Raw genomic sequence first — 15,217 nt, forward strand, 5'->3', positions numbered from 1 at the left:
TGGAGTCAATGGATGGGACGCGGGTTCACGTGATGGACTGAGCTTTGTTTACGACTCTCTCATATTTGTCAAGCCTGCAGCAGCTAAAAGGCTACAATTTATTGCAATGGACTCTGGAATGTTGGCAATAGATACCATTGAGGAAACAGGGCTGATATAAATTTCTAACAAATGACAGCTCTATAGCCAACCCGACTTTATCTTTGTTCCCGAGTGTATAAAAATTTACCAAATGTTCTATTTAAGGCTTTAGTGACTTACTCAGGTGATGGAACACATGATTTTGATCGAACCAGCTCTTCACCTTATAGAAGGTAGCAAAGGGGAAAAAAATATTAAAAGTTATTCCAAATATTTGAATATAATAGGTTTCTAAAAGTTTTACAGCAAAAGAATGATCCTCAAACCTTTCTTGTCAATCTTTTTTAAAACTCATTCATTTTTATTCATGAAACAGTAACTGTAGAAAAATGTATTCAGGAGTACAAATATTTCTTAAAATAATTCACCCTGTATCGCTAAATTTTGCAGTACAGAAAGATGCTATTCAGCTCATTTTGCTTATGCCAGTTCTTTGAAAGAGCCAACAATCAATCCTACTTCCCTGTTGATCCATAACCCGGCAATTTGTTTCTTTTCAAGTGTAAAACCAATTACATTGTAAATTTACTGTTTTATCAGCTTCCTTTATGACAGTGCATTCCAAATCTTAACAACTCCCTGCATAAAATAAATTCTCATCTCGCCTGTAGGTGTAGCTTTAACAATGTTATTTAGTGTTATTAACAGTTGTCGGTGTATTATTAATTTGTATTATGGATAGTTGTTAATCTTCAGAAATAATGGGTTCACCTTTTCAAAAATATGAAAGCATTTCAATGAAAAAAAATCCTTTACAATACTGCAACAGGTACCAACAGCAAAATGTTCTGAATTGTATTAATATTTAACTTGCAAGTATCTTCCCATCAACTTTAATGTTCAATTCATAGATTGTCAACACAGAAACAAGCCATTGGGTCCAAGAATCCATGTTTTTAAACTACAGGTGAACTTACTCACACCCCTCTTCAACTTGCCTATTCAGCAAAAATGTCTATTCCTTTGGAGATCATAAGAAATAGGATTAGACCATTTGGCCCCTCAAGCCTGCTCGGTCATTCAATAGGGCCATGGCTGATCTGATTATGGCCTTAACTCTGCTTTCCTGCTTGCACTGCATAAACCTTAACTCCCTTGTAGATGAAAAATCTGTCCAACTCAGCCTTGAGTATTCAATACCCAGTCTTCAATGCTCTATGTGGAAGAGAATTCTAAAGATTAACTACCCTCGAAGAAAAAAAAATTACTCATCTCCACCTTAAATGGGGATCCCTCATTTTTAAACTATGCCCCCCACCCCCAGTTTCAGATTTACCACACCAAGAAAAACATCCTCGCAGCATCTTCCTTGTCAAGCCGAGTGAGTCTTAGCTCAAACTGCTCAACATTTCCTTATACGATATTCTCTTCATCCCAATAATCAAACTATTGAACCTTCTTTGGACTGCTTCCAATGCAAATATATCCCTCCTTAATAAGGGTGACTAAATCTTTACACGGTATTGTAGATGCTCATACCAATACCCTGTATAGTTGTAGCAAGACGTCCCTACTTTTATACTCCATCCCCCTAGCAATAAAGATCAACATTCCATTTGCCTTGTTAATTACAGGGATGAGACTGATCAAAAAGTTGATCTTAAAGTTAGTGGCCAAATACAAAAAGGTCTAAAAATTTGTAACAAGGCATTGTGTAACGGCAAGCACTTTCTAATGATCTATAGTGAAATGCAAATGCTTCCAGGCCATTTCAAATGGGTGGAATCACTCCCAAGTGAATAGAAACATTAGTTTTTCCTGTGCTTACCTTCTATTACCGTCATGACTGTAGACCAATTCATCAGTCGGGGGCCGTTGGCAGTGGCCCCCCCCCCAGCGATTCTCCAGTCCCCAATGGGCCAAGCGGCCGCCCGTTTTCGGCCAGTCCCGCTGGCGTGAATTACACAAGGTCTGTACCAGCGGGACCTGGCTCTGAGGGAGGCCTGCGGAGTCCTCGGGGGGGATCCGGCCCCGGGGGGGCCCCCACGGTGGCCTGGCCCGCGATCGGGGCCCACCGATCTGTGGGTGGGCCTGTGCCGTGGGGGCACTCTTTCCCTCCGCGCCGGCCTGTGTAAAGCTCCGCTATGGCTGGCGCGGAGAAGAAACCCCCTGCACATGCGCCGGCGCTCCTGCGCCAACTCGCGCCGGCCGGCGGAGGCCCTTCGGTGCCAGTCGGCGCGGCGCCAATCACTCCAGCGCCAGCCTAGCTTCCGAAGGTGCGGAGGATTCCACACCTTCCGGCCAGCCCGACACCGGAGTGGTTCACGCCACTCTTTGGCACCGGTATGGCCCACCCGCCGGATACCGGAGAATTCCGTCCCTAATGTTGAAAGTTTATTCATAAATCTGCCACAATTTTATAATCATTGCTAAATAACTGATTTCAGTTTGCATTTCGGAGCTGAATTCACAGCTGTAACAGGCCTTCCAAGAAGACTCTCGCCATTGAAATAATATCCTGCTTTTCCATTTTTCCTACCAAAGTGGATTTTTCAGACTTCCCCACATTAAACTCTATCTATCACCTTGATGCTCATTACATAACCAGCCTATATCTTTTTGCTGATTTACATCAGCCTTACAGTTTTGTATCTTCAGCAAATGTGGACGTTAGTCCTTTCAACTAAGTTATTGATACAGATACACAATATAGAAATATATTAGTTCCAAAAGGTTCTAGTCCTGCTGTCAATTTGTTCTGACAATTGTAGCAAGAAGCCAGTGAGGGGAAAAAAGATGATCTTTCTGATGAGGAAACAATAAGTAATACTTATGGTTGGCATGTGTACTACCATTACATTTCAGAAAGTAGAAAATACTAGAAACATACTGCAAATCTGCGAGCAAGCTAAAGCGAGAGATTCACATTTCAAATATAACCCTCATTCAAAATTGAATGTTCCAGAATAAGCAAACATTTTCTAGTTTGTGGGGAAAGGATATTATTTATCTAACTCTATTAAACTACTTGATCTCCCAGTTTTCTGATCATTCCATATATTAATATCTTTCTTATTCCTATTGCCTATTTCCAGTATTCTCTATCTTCATTTTGATTGCCAGCTTGTAAAGTCCCTTCTAATTTTATGCTGGGGCTCCTCTGTGCAAAACTTGTTTCTAAATTCACAGACTTCCCTGTCCTCCAGATCCTACAACCTTTGTGTATGGATTGTTTCCTGGTCATTGACTTGCTGCATCTGTCCTGCCCTCCCCCCAGGCTCAGCCCCATTTTAACCTAACCAACTGCTCTTTTTCAACCATTCCTGCTTCAAATTGACCTGACCTGGCTGATTAGACAACTAGTCAATCAAATGTCCCCCTCGATGTCAGCTGAAACCTATTGGATAGGTTAGATTATGGGGGATGAGTGTTGGGACCAAAGAGAAACCTGGGCCATCAGAGGCCATGCCTCCTTCCACATATAAGAAAAATCAACCAATCAGTGCAGGGCAGGGTCAGGGCAAATAGCAGACAACGTTTGAAACGTGTTGGTGGGGCAATGAGGAGCTGACTCCTGGATTGGGAGTGATGCAGAACATGGGATAAAAGAACAATCAACTTCATCAACTAGAGAGTCCATTACAGACATAATATAATTGCTGGGCAGATCCCGGGACTGGGAGTGTTTGGTCAGGGGACACTGTTCAGCCTCCAGGAAAGTGGATGAGAGCTGATAACTGACCTGTATCCTTTGACACAGATGGAATGAGATTGCTGAAAATAAATGCCGAGTTCACAGCACTATTTTCGACAATGTCACATTGTCACATTGCACAGGCAGCCGAGGCAGGCACACTGTATACACATCCTCCTCTATCTGAATCAATAGTAAGTCTGTACCCTTTCTGTTGTTGTATTCGGAAGTTCAGCATTGCATTTGTTCTTTTTAAAATGCTTAAAGAGCAATATATTTCAAATACACCTCTGCAGCGGCAGAGCTCAGAAAAAAAGGGCTTAATTGCACGATCTCAAAGACAGAATTCTGCAAAATGGTTGAAAATTTTCATCGCTGTAATTACTTGCTATACTTTCATGCTGACTTTTTGAGGTTCATGTACAAGGGCACCCAGATCCCTCTGTACGACAGCATTCTGCAGACTTTCGCAATTTAAATACTATTCTTCTTTCCTATTCTTCCTGCCAAATTTTCCCACCTTGTACTTCATCTGCCAAACTTTTGCCTAGTCACTTAACCTATTTATATCCTTTTGCAGTCTTTGTTTTGGCCTCGCAATATGTTTTCCGACCTACCTTTGTATCATCAGTAAATTTGATCTAAATGTGACCCCCAGATCCACAGCATTGTGGCCGACTCTTAACTGAAGTGGCATAGAAAGCCACTTGGTTTAGGACAATTAGGGATGGACAATAAATACAGGCCTTGCCAGCGAAGCCCACATTCCATGAATGAGTAAAGAAACTGTTGTAACCTGCCTACTTACCATTGGCTGGGGACTAATGACAATCCCACAATCCTGTGGGAGTATGAGCTTCCCCAATGAGGGGGGCGGAGAAACCATTAGTAAACTCCATGTATAAATAAAGCTGGCCGGTTTGGAAACAGCAGGAAGGAGTGTGCAGCAAGGGAAGTTGCTGCTGTTATATAAATATATATATATATATATATATATATATGTTATTGTAAATAAATGTTATTACTTTGTATCCTTAAAACTCATGCTGGATTCTTCATGGCCCTCACAAAACTGGCGACGAGGATGGGATTCGACCCCACGCGTGCGTAGCACAATGGATGCGTTACTATTTCCAGGCAAACAATATCACCGAAAACGAGCGCCAGGTGGTCATATTGCTCACCGCCTGCGGCCCACATACGTTTGGGGTGATTAGGAGCCTCATGTACAACCGTTGCGCCGTTCATCACGGAAGCGCCGGTCTCCGTCTCGTTACGCATCGCCTGATCCAGCGCCGCGTGCAAATGGTGTCCGGCCTGCGGCAAAACGAGTCCGACGTCCTCCTTCACCAGGGTCTTCGGTGGATTCCTTGGACTTTGGGGTGGGGGGGGGGAGGGGGGGGAGGGATGTTATAACCTGCCTACTTACCATTGGCTGGGGACTAATGACAATCCCACAATCCTGTGGGAGTATGAGCTTCCCCAATGAGGGGGGGGGGGGGGGGGGGGGCAGAGAAACCATTAGTAAACTCCATGTATAAATAAAGCTGGCCAGTTTGGAAACAGCAGGAAGGAGTGTGCAGCAAGGGAAGTTGCTGCTATATATATATATATATATATATATATAGTAAATAAATGTTATTACTTTGTATCCTTAAAACTCGTGCTGGATTCTTCATGGCCCTCACAAAAGAAACCTTCTACCTATTAGACATGACACTTTTCTGTCTGAATAATTCTCTGCAACGTTCATAAAAGAAACTTGAACAAAATCAGACCCACAAGCCTGAAACAATCTATTAATAGCAAAACAAATATATTGATTTACTAACTCTAGGTTGTATATGCTTCCAATAAAACTAAACTGTACAGTTTCTAGTAGAAAGCAAAATACACAATAAATGATGTGTTACATGTTTGAAAGCATTTATTTCTTCAGTTTCCCAAGTATGACAATCAGGAACCAAAATAGTTTGATACAAATAAATAAGTTACAATCTCAGTTGCTGAGAGTACATGCAAAAACCTATCAACCAGTACTTACTAGAGGAATTTCTTTTCATTGCATTCTGGAATGGAAAATCAAAATTAAATTTATGAATGCATTAATACTGCAATTTAAATTCTATTCATCTAAATATGTATAAAACAGAAGTAGTAAGACAATACAAATGAAATGTTAATTCAATAATTTTGAAAGTAAACTGGAAAACAAACTTCAAACATGAATTTTTCATCACCACACAGAAATAAATGACAAACTATCATACACACATTGGTATGTATAGCTGCACACATATTCATGTACAAACAAGCAAATACTCTCGAAAATGCCTTTCAAAGATGAAAATAATTACTTACCGGACTATGTCTCTGAAGTCAGCATGCAAAAGGGGAAAGTAAAAGTAACAAGTCAAATACTCATCTGTGGAATGATACAGTAATATATACTTAAGTCTAAAGATAGATTTCTGAAACAATAAAATATATTAATGGTTCAATTCATGTTCACCTAGCAAGTATGCAACTACACTTTTTTAACCTTCAATTAAGAATAGTGAAGCCAGGAATCAAGGTAAAGAAAGGTCAATGGAGAAGACAAGCACATGTAACAAGGAGTTTGCATGTTCTCCCAGTGTCTGTGTGGGTTTCCTCCGGGAGCTGCAATTTCCTCCCACAGACCAAAGATGTGCAGGTTTGGTGGATTGGCCATGATACAATTGCCCCTTAGTGTCCAAAGATGTGCAGTTGGGCGGGGTTGCGGGGATAAGGTGGGGGAGCGGACCTAGCTAGGGTGCTCTTTCAGCATGTCAGTGCAGACTGTATGGGCCGAATGGCCTCCTTTTGCACTGTCTGCATTCTATGAAGTAATGAATCTAAAACTGTAAAAGGTGGTTTTCACAAAACTCCTTCAGGATCTTGTGAATATTTCCATTGGCCTTGAGACTGCACCGATCAAATATATGCAGCTCAATGTTAAGCTCCTCAAATCAATGTTACTGTTATTAAAAAATCATTTTAATGTTTCCAGTATTAATATTTATATTTTGGTTCATTCTTTTGTAGCTTCTTTTTCACCCTTCATTCCAGTTCCGCAGTCAACAGAAAATGCTTTTGAGCCAATTAACAAAAGTTGCAGCTTTATGTTAGTTTCACGAAGAACTAGAAAGATGTATTTAGCCTCCAATCTAAGAGAATCGGAGGGCCTTTTTGGTGTTAAAAAATTGAGTTGCATAATTTTCACATCCTTTAAAACAGGTGTTTTGAAACTGGTGGTACTGACATAAATTGACACCAGATGATAATGAAAGACATATAACAATCCAATTGAAATAGTGATCAGTTTTGGATGGGCTGTGCCAGAATCACTAATGGCTCGAAAGATGCAGGTAACCAGTTAACTTACTTAAACATTTAAGATGGGTTTCAGAGAACTTATTTCAATTCAAACTTGGATAAATGTCCAAAAAGAGATCAAACATTCCCCAGGTTCCCCTATTTGATCCCCCCAAAATTATACTATGTCACAAGATGCCCAAATTCATCTTTAACTTCAATTCATACAAAATCAATACTGTGACACAGCATGGCAAGCAGCAAAAGATGCTATATTTATCTAAAGCAACAGCTTCAAATTTTCCACTGCTTCTTCCCACAAACAGGTTGATTCTAAAATACACATCAACCTTGAAAACAGACAATATACATCTTACAATATATCTTCTGAGCATGCCAGCATTACCCATAGTGAAATGTTGCTTCTGAATGCCTAAACAAGCTACATTATAATGCCTATATTTATTAACTGTAAGCAAAACTTTAGAAGAATTGGGTGGGGGAGTGGGCTTGGGTGGGGTGCTCTTTCAGAGCGTCAGTGCAGACTCGATGAGCTGAATGGTCTCCTGCATTGTAGGAATTCTGAGTTTCTTGGCATATTATTATTTCAAATAAAGGGTGCATTTTTTTGCACATATTTTCAACAAGCCTCCAAGAATTACTGTTTCCATTAGAGGTTAAATAAGGCAAATATATGCAATGTCTTTCAGAAACTGCCGAAGAGGCTTCAGTTATCTTTAATGTATAAACTCAAAATATTACTTACAGATGGGGAGGGAGAAAGTGTAATATTCCCAATTGATGCTTTCAATTCCTCCAGTGTGTGGTTAGTACCATTGTTTGGTTGCACAGGTTTGATCTGCACATGGAACTTCCTGGGTTCTTCATCATCAGAGCCAGAGTCACTTGATGAGTAAAAATTGTTCTCTTTGGCATGTTTTTAACAGTTAAGGGAGAGAAATACACATTTTTATGATTGTAAATAGGCTATATTTTGAGCCCAGATTTAACCCTTCAATGAACGACAAAAATATGTTCAATTGGGCGGCACGGTGGCGCAGTGGTTAACACTGCTGCCTAGGCACTGAGGACCCGGGTTCGATCTCGGTCCCGGATCAATGTCAGTGTGGAGTTCGCACATTCTCCTCATGTCTGCATGGGTCTCACCCCCACAACCCAAAGATGTGCAGGTTAGGTGGAGTGGCCACACTAAATTGCCGCTTAGTTTGAAAGAAATAATTGGGTAATCTAATTTTTAAAGAAATAACATGTTCAATTCCCTTTTGCAATAATGTGCAGGTGAGATAAATATTAACTTGGCACTGTTCATCGTGGCCGGGGACTTCAACAAGGTCAACCTCAAGAGTGTACTGCCAAAATTCCATCAGCACATCTCCTGTCCCACCAGGGGCGACAACACTCTTGACCACTGCTACACAAAAATCAAGGGCGCCTACCGTTCCATCCCCCGACTGCACTTTGGAAAATCAGACCATTAAACAGTGCTCCTTCTCCCGGCATACAAGCAGAAACGTAAGTGGGAGAATCTGACTAAGAAGGTCATACAGTGCTGGTTCGAGGAAACAGAAGAGCTCCTACGTGACTGCTTGGAGACAGTGGACTGGTCCATATTTAAGAACTCAGCGACCAACCTAAATGAGTATGCAACCAGTGTCACAGATTTCATCCGCAAATGTGTGAACAACTGCGTGCCAAAGAAAGCAGTACGTAACAGTCCCCAACCGGAAACAGTGGATTAATTGGGAGATTGACTCCCTACTAAAAGACATGTCTGAGGCATTCAAGTCAGGCAACCCTGACTTATACAAGAAATCCAGGTACGGCCTCCGCAAAGCCATCCGGGATGCCAAAAGAGAATATCAGACCAAGCGAGAGTCACAGATTAGCATTACAGACTCTCGTCGGTTGTGGCAAGGCCTAAACAATATAATGGGCTACAAAGCGAAGCCTAGCAGTCCGGCAACAGCGTACCCCTACCCGATGAACACAATGCATTCTATGCTCAGTTCGAGCAGGAGGCCATCTATCATCTGTCAAGTACCCCAGCAGCCCAAAACACACCCATACCCACCGTCATAGCTTCCGAAGTCAGATAGGCCTTCCTGAAAGTGAACCCTCAGAAGGCGACCCTGGTCGTGCACTCAGAGCCTGCATGGACCAGCTGGCAGATGTTTTCACGGACATCTTTAACCTGTCCCCACCTGTTTTTGGTAAGAGGAGGGGGTAGGGAGGGAAACACTGAACAAGTGTTTCGGGTTTAAGTGTCACTTGACAAGAGCTCCTCCACAAACCACCTCCAAGTTAGGGTGAGCAGAGGGCAGTAGAGCGGAGCTGCTGATTCGCCGTTGCAGGGGAAATTTGCATACGTCCGTGTGCTCACCCTAACTTGGAGGCGTACCTGAAAAAGAGACCCTAGCTGTTCAAGTGAAGACAAGCATCCAGCAGAGGGCAGTAGAGCGGAGCTGCTGATTGGCCGTTGCAGGGGAAATTTGCATACATCCGTGTGCTCACCCTAAGTTGGAGGTGCGATTTGTGGAGGAGCTCTTGTCAAGTGACACTTAAACCCAAAACACTTCTTCAGTGTTTCCCTCCTTACCCCCTCCTCTAACCAAAAAAAAACCAACCGCTGTAAGGATCAAGAGGAAGGCTCGAGGGCAGGTAGAAGTGGAAAGTTGAACCGTGACGTCACAGCCTGCAGGTAAAGGATTGGCTGGAGGCTGGCAAGTCGTTTTTATTTATTTTCCCTCAGGTGTTATCGTGCGGGGCGCAGAGGTTGCTGAGTGAGTGCTTGCTGAGAAGGGGAGTGGATAACAGGTAAGCTCTTTCTTTCATTTTTTTTTTATCTAGAGGGGATGACAGGGAAGGTAGTGCAATGTTCCTCCTGCAGAATGTTTGAGGTGAGGGACGCCATCAGTGTCCCTGCTGATTTCATCTGTGGGAAGTGCACCCACCTCCAGCTCCTCAGAAACCGCGTTAGGGAACTGGAGCTGGAGTTGGATGAACTTCGGATCATTCGGGAGGCAGAGTTGGTCATAGATAGAAGCTTCAGGGATGTAGTTACTCCGAAGAATAAAGATAGATGTGTGACGGTGAGAGGGGCTGGGAGGAAGCAGTCAGGACAGGGATCCCCTGTGGCCATTCCCCTTAGTAACAAGTATACTGCTTTGGATACTGTTGGGGGGGGGGGGGCCTTACCAGGGTTAAGCCATGGGGTACAGGTCTCTGACACAGAGTCTGTCCCTGTTGCTCAGAAGGGAAGGGGGGAGATGAGTAGAGCATTAGTCATTGGAGACTCCATAGTTAGGGGGATAGATAGGAGATTCTGTGGGAACGAGAGAGACTCACGGGTGATGTGTTGCCTCCCAAGTGCCAGGGTGCGTGATGTCTCTGATCGTGTTTTCGGGATCCTTAAGGGGGAGGGGGAGCAGCCTCAAGTCGTGGACCACATAGGTACCAACGACATAGGTAGGAAAAGGGATGGGGATGTAAGGCAGGAATTCAGGGAGCTAGGGTGGAAACTTAGATCTAGGACAAACAGAGTTATTATCTCTGGGTTGTTACCAGTGCCACGTGATAGCGAGATGAGGAATAGGGAGAGAGAGAAGTTGAACACATGGCTACAGGGATGGTGCAGGAGGGAGGGTATCAGATTTCTGGATAATTGGGGCTCATTCTGGGGTCGGTGGAACCTCTACAAACGGGATGGTCTACACCTGGACCAGAGGGGTACCAATATCCTGGGGGGGGGAAATTAGCTAATGCTCTTCGGGAGGGTTTAAACTAATTCAGCAGGGGCTTGGGAACCTGAATTGTAGCTCCAGGATACAGGAGGTTGAGAGTAGTGAGGTCATGAGTAAGGTTTCAAGTTGCAGGAGTGTACCGGCAGGCAAGAAGGTGGTTTAAAGTGTGTCTTCTTCATGCCAGGAGCATCCGGAATAAGGTGGGTGAACTTGCGGCATGGGTTGGTACCTGGGACTTCAATGTTGTGGCCATTTCGGAGACATGGATAGAGCAGGGACAGGAATGGTTGTTGCAGGTGCCGGGGTTTAGATATTTCAGTAAGCTCAGGGAAGGTGGTAAAAGAGGGGGCAGGGTGGCATTGTTAGTCAAGGACAGCATTACGGTGGCAGGAAGGACGTTTGATGAGGACTCGTCTACTGAGGTAGTATGGGCTGAGGTTAGAAACAGGAAAGGAGAGGTCACCCTGTTAGGGGTTTTCTATAGGCCTCCGAAAAGTTCCAGAGATGTAGAGGAGAGGATTGCAAAGATGATTCTGGATAGGAGCGAAAGCAACAGGGTAGTTGTTATGGGGAACTTTAACTTTCCAAATATTGACTGGAAACGCTATAGTTCGAGTACATTAGATGGGTCCGTTTTTGTCCAATGTATGCAGGAGGGTTTCCTAACACAGTATGTAGATAGGCCAACGAGAGGAGAGGCCATATTGGATTTGGTACTGGGGAATGACAGTACAGGTGTTAGATTTGGAGGTAGGTGAGCACTTTGGTGATAGTGACCACAATTCGATTACGTTTACTTTAGTGATGGAAAGGGATAGGTATATACCGCAGGGCAAGAGTTATATCTGGGGGAAAGGCAATTATGATGCGATGAGGCAAGACTTAGGATACATCAGATGGAGAGGAAAGCTGAAGGGGATGGGCACAATGGAAATGTGGAGCCTGTTCAAGGAACAGCTACTGCATGTCCTTGATAAGTATGTACCCGTCAGGCAGGGAGGAAGTGGTCGAATGAGGGAACCGTGGTTTACTAAAGCAGTTGAAACACTTGTCCAGAGGAAGAAGGAGACTTATGTAAAGATGAGACATGAAGGTTTAATTAGGGCGCTTGAGAGTTACAAGTTAGCTAGGAAGGACCTAAAGAGAGAGCTAAGAAGAGCCATGAGGGGACAGGAGAAGTCTTTGGCAGGTAGGATCAAGGATAACCCTAAAGCTTTCTATAGATATGTCAGGAATAAAAGAATGACTAGGGTAAGAGTAGGGCCAGTCAAGGACAGTAGTGGGAAGTTGTGCTTGGAGTCCGAGGAGATAGGAGGTGCTAAATGAATACTTTTCGTCAGTATTCACACAGAAAAAAGACAATGTTGTCGAGGAGAATACTGAGATTCAGGCAACTAGACTAGAAAGGCTTGAGGTTCATAAGGAGGAGGTGTTAGCAATTCTGGAAACTGTGAAAATAGATTAGTCACCTGGGCTGGATGGGATTTATCCTAGGATTCTCTGGGAAGCTAGGGAGGAGATTACGGAGCCTTTGGCCTTGATCTTTAAGTCATCTTTGTCTACAGGAATAGTGCCAGAAGACTGGAGGATAGCAAATGTTGTCCCCTTGTTCAAGAAGGGGATAGAGATAACCCCAGTAACTATAGACCAGTGAGCCTTACTTCTGTTGTGGGAAAATTCTTGGAAAGGTTTATAAAAGATAGGACGTATAATCATCTGGAAAGGAATAATCTGATTAGAGATAGTCAACAAGGTTTTGTGAAGGGTAGGTCGTGCCTCACAAACCTTATAGAGTTCTTTGACAAGGCGACCAAACAGGTGGATGAGGGTAAAGCAGTTGATGTGGTGTATATGGATTTCAGTAGAGCGTTTGATACGGTTCCCTAATGATTGATAATGGTAGGCTACTGCAGAAAATACGGAAGCATGGGATTCAGGGTCATTTAGCAGCTTGGATCAGAAATTGGCTAGCTGGAAGAAGACAAAGGGTGGTGGTTGATGGGAAATGTTCAGACTGGAGTCCAGTTACTAGTGGTGTACCACAAGGATCTGTTTTGGGGCCAATGCTGTTTGTCATTTTTATAAATGACCTGGAGGAGGGCGTAGAAGGATGGGTGAGTAAATTTGCAGATGACACTAAAGTCGGTGGCGTTGTGGACAGAGCGGAAGGATGTTACAAGTTACAGAGGGACATAGATAAGCTGCAGCGCTGGGCTGAGAGATGGCAAATAGAGTTTAATGCAGAAAAGTGTGAGGTGATTCATTTCGGAAGGAATAACAGGAAGACTGAGTACTGGGCTAATGGTAAGATTCTTGGCAGTGTGGATGAGCAGAGAGATCTCGGTGTCCATGTACATAGATCCCTGAAAGTTGCCACCCAGGTTGAGAGGGTTGTTAAGAAGGCGTACGGTGTGTTAGCTTTTATTGGTAGAACATAGAACACAGAAAATACAGCACAGAACAGGCCCTTCGGCCCACGATGTTGTGCCGAACCTTTGTCCTAGATTAATCATAGATTATCATTGAATTTACAGTGCAGAAGGAGGCCATTCGGCCCCGAGTCTGCACCGGCTCTTGGAAAGAGCACCCCACCCAAACTCAACACCTCCAACCAACACCAAGGGCAATTTTGGACACTAAGGGCAATTTATCATGGCCAATCCACCTACCCTGCACATCTTTGGACTGTGGGAGGAAACCGGAGCACCCGGAAGAAACCCACGCAGACACGGGGAGGACGTGCAGACTCCGCACAGACAGTGACCCAAGCCGGAATCGAACCTGGGACCCTGGAGCTGTGAAGCAATTGTGCTATCCACAATGTTACCGTGCTGCCCTTAAAAACAAATAAATCTACACTATATCATTTTACCGTAATCCATGTACCTATCCAATAGCTGCTTGAAGGTCCCTAATGTTTCCGACTCAACTACTTCCACAGGCAGTGCATTCCATGCCCCCACTACTCTCTGGGTAAAGAACCTACCTCTGATATCCCTCCTATATCATCCACCTTTCACCTTAAATTTATGTCCCCTTGTAATGGTTTGTTCCACCCGGGGAAAAAGTCTCTTGACTGTCTACTCTATCTATTCCCCTGATCATCTTATAAACCTCTATCAAGTCGCCCCTCGTCCTTCTCCGTTCTAATGAGAAAAGGCCTAGCACCCTCAACCTTTCCTCGTAAGACCTACTCTCCATTCCAGGTAACATCCTGGTAAATCTTCTTTGCACCTTTTCCAAAGCTTCCACATCCTTCCTAAAATGAGGTGACCAGAACTGTACACAGTACTCCAAATGTGGCCTTACCAAAGTTTTGTACAGCTGCATCATCACCTCACGGCTCTTAAATTCAATCCCTCTGTTAATGAACGCGAGCACACCATAGGCCTTCTTCACAGCTCTATCCACTTGAGTGGCAACTTTCAAAGATGTATGAACATAGACCCCAAGATCTCTCTGCTCCTCCACATTGCCAAGAACTCTACCGTTAACCCTGTATTCCGCATTCATATTTGTCCTTCCAAAATGGACAACCTCACACTTTTCAGGGTTAAACACCATCTGCCACTTCTCAGCCCAGCTCTGCATACTATCTATGTCTCTTTGCAGCCGACAACAGCCCTCCTTACTATCCACAACTCCACCAATCTTCGTATCGTCTGCAAATTTACTGACCCACCCTTCAACTCCCTCATCCAAGTCATTAATGAAAATCACAAACAGCAGAGGACCCAGAACTGATCCCTGCGGTACGCCACTGGTAACTGGGATCCAGGCTGAAAATTTGCCATCCACCACCACCCTCTGACTTCTATCGGTTAGCCAGTTCGTTATCCAACTGGCCAAATTTCCCACTATCCCTTGCCTCCTTACTTTCTGCAGAAGCCAACCATGGGGAACCTTATCAAATGCCTTACTAAAATCCATGTACACTACATCCACTGCTTTACCTTCATCCACATGCTTGGTCACCTCCTCAAAGAATTCAATAAGATTTGTAAGGCAAGACCTACCCCTCACAAATCCATGCTGACTATCCCTAATCAAGCAGTGTCTTTCCAGATGCTCAGAAATCCTATCCTTCAGTACCCTTTCCATTACTTTGCCTACCACCGAAGTAAGACTAACTGGCCTGTAATTCCCAGGGTTATCCCTAGTCCCTTTTTTGAACAGGGGCACGACATTCGCCACTCTCCAATCCCCTGGTACCACCCCTGTTGACAGTAAGGACGAAAAGATCATTGCCAACGGCTCTGCAATTTCATCTCTTGCTTCCCATAGAATCCTTGGATATATCCCGTCAGGCCCGGGGGACTTGTCTATCCTCAAGTTTTTCAAAATG

General features: G+C 43.8%; 1 protein-coding gene across 1 annotated transcript in view; it reads right to left on the minus strand.

Annotated features, from left to right (window-relative positions):
- fcho2 (FCH and mu domain containing endocytic adaptor 2) overlaps nt 1-15,217 on the minus strand; it is a 337,179-nt gene that overhangs the window by 178,500 nt on the left and 143,462 nt on the right. Inside the window, exons 13-16 of the mRNA XM_072516128.1 lie at nt 7,878-8,045; nt 6,137-6,148; nt 5,820-5,844; nt 262-304 (exon numbers count right to left, since the gene is read on the minus strand). Of these exons, the coding sequence (XP_072372229.1) occupies nt 262-304; nt 5,820-5,844; nt 6,137-6,148; nt 7,878-8,045 (248 nt within the window). The remainder of the gene's footprint in view (nt 1-261; nt 305-5,819; nt 5,845-6,136; nt 6,149-7,877; nt 8,046-15,217) is intronic.

The sequence above is a fragment of the Scyliorhinus torazame genome, chromosome 9 (genome assembly GCF_047496885.1).
Source record: "Scyliorhinus torazame isolate Kashiwa2021f chromosome 9, sScyTor2.1, whole genome shotgun sequence".
Classification (NCBI taxonomy): Eukaryota; Metazoa; Chordata; class Chondrichthyes; order Carcharhiniformes; family Scyliorhinidae; genus Scyliorhinus; species Scyliorhinus torazame.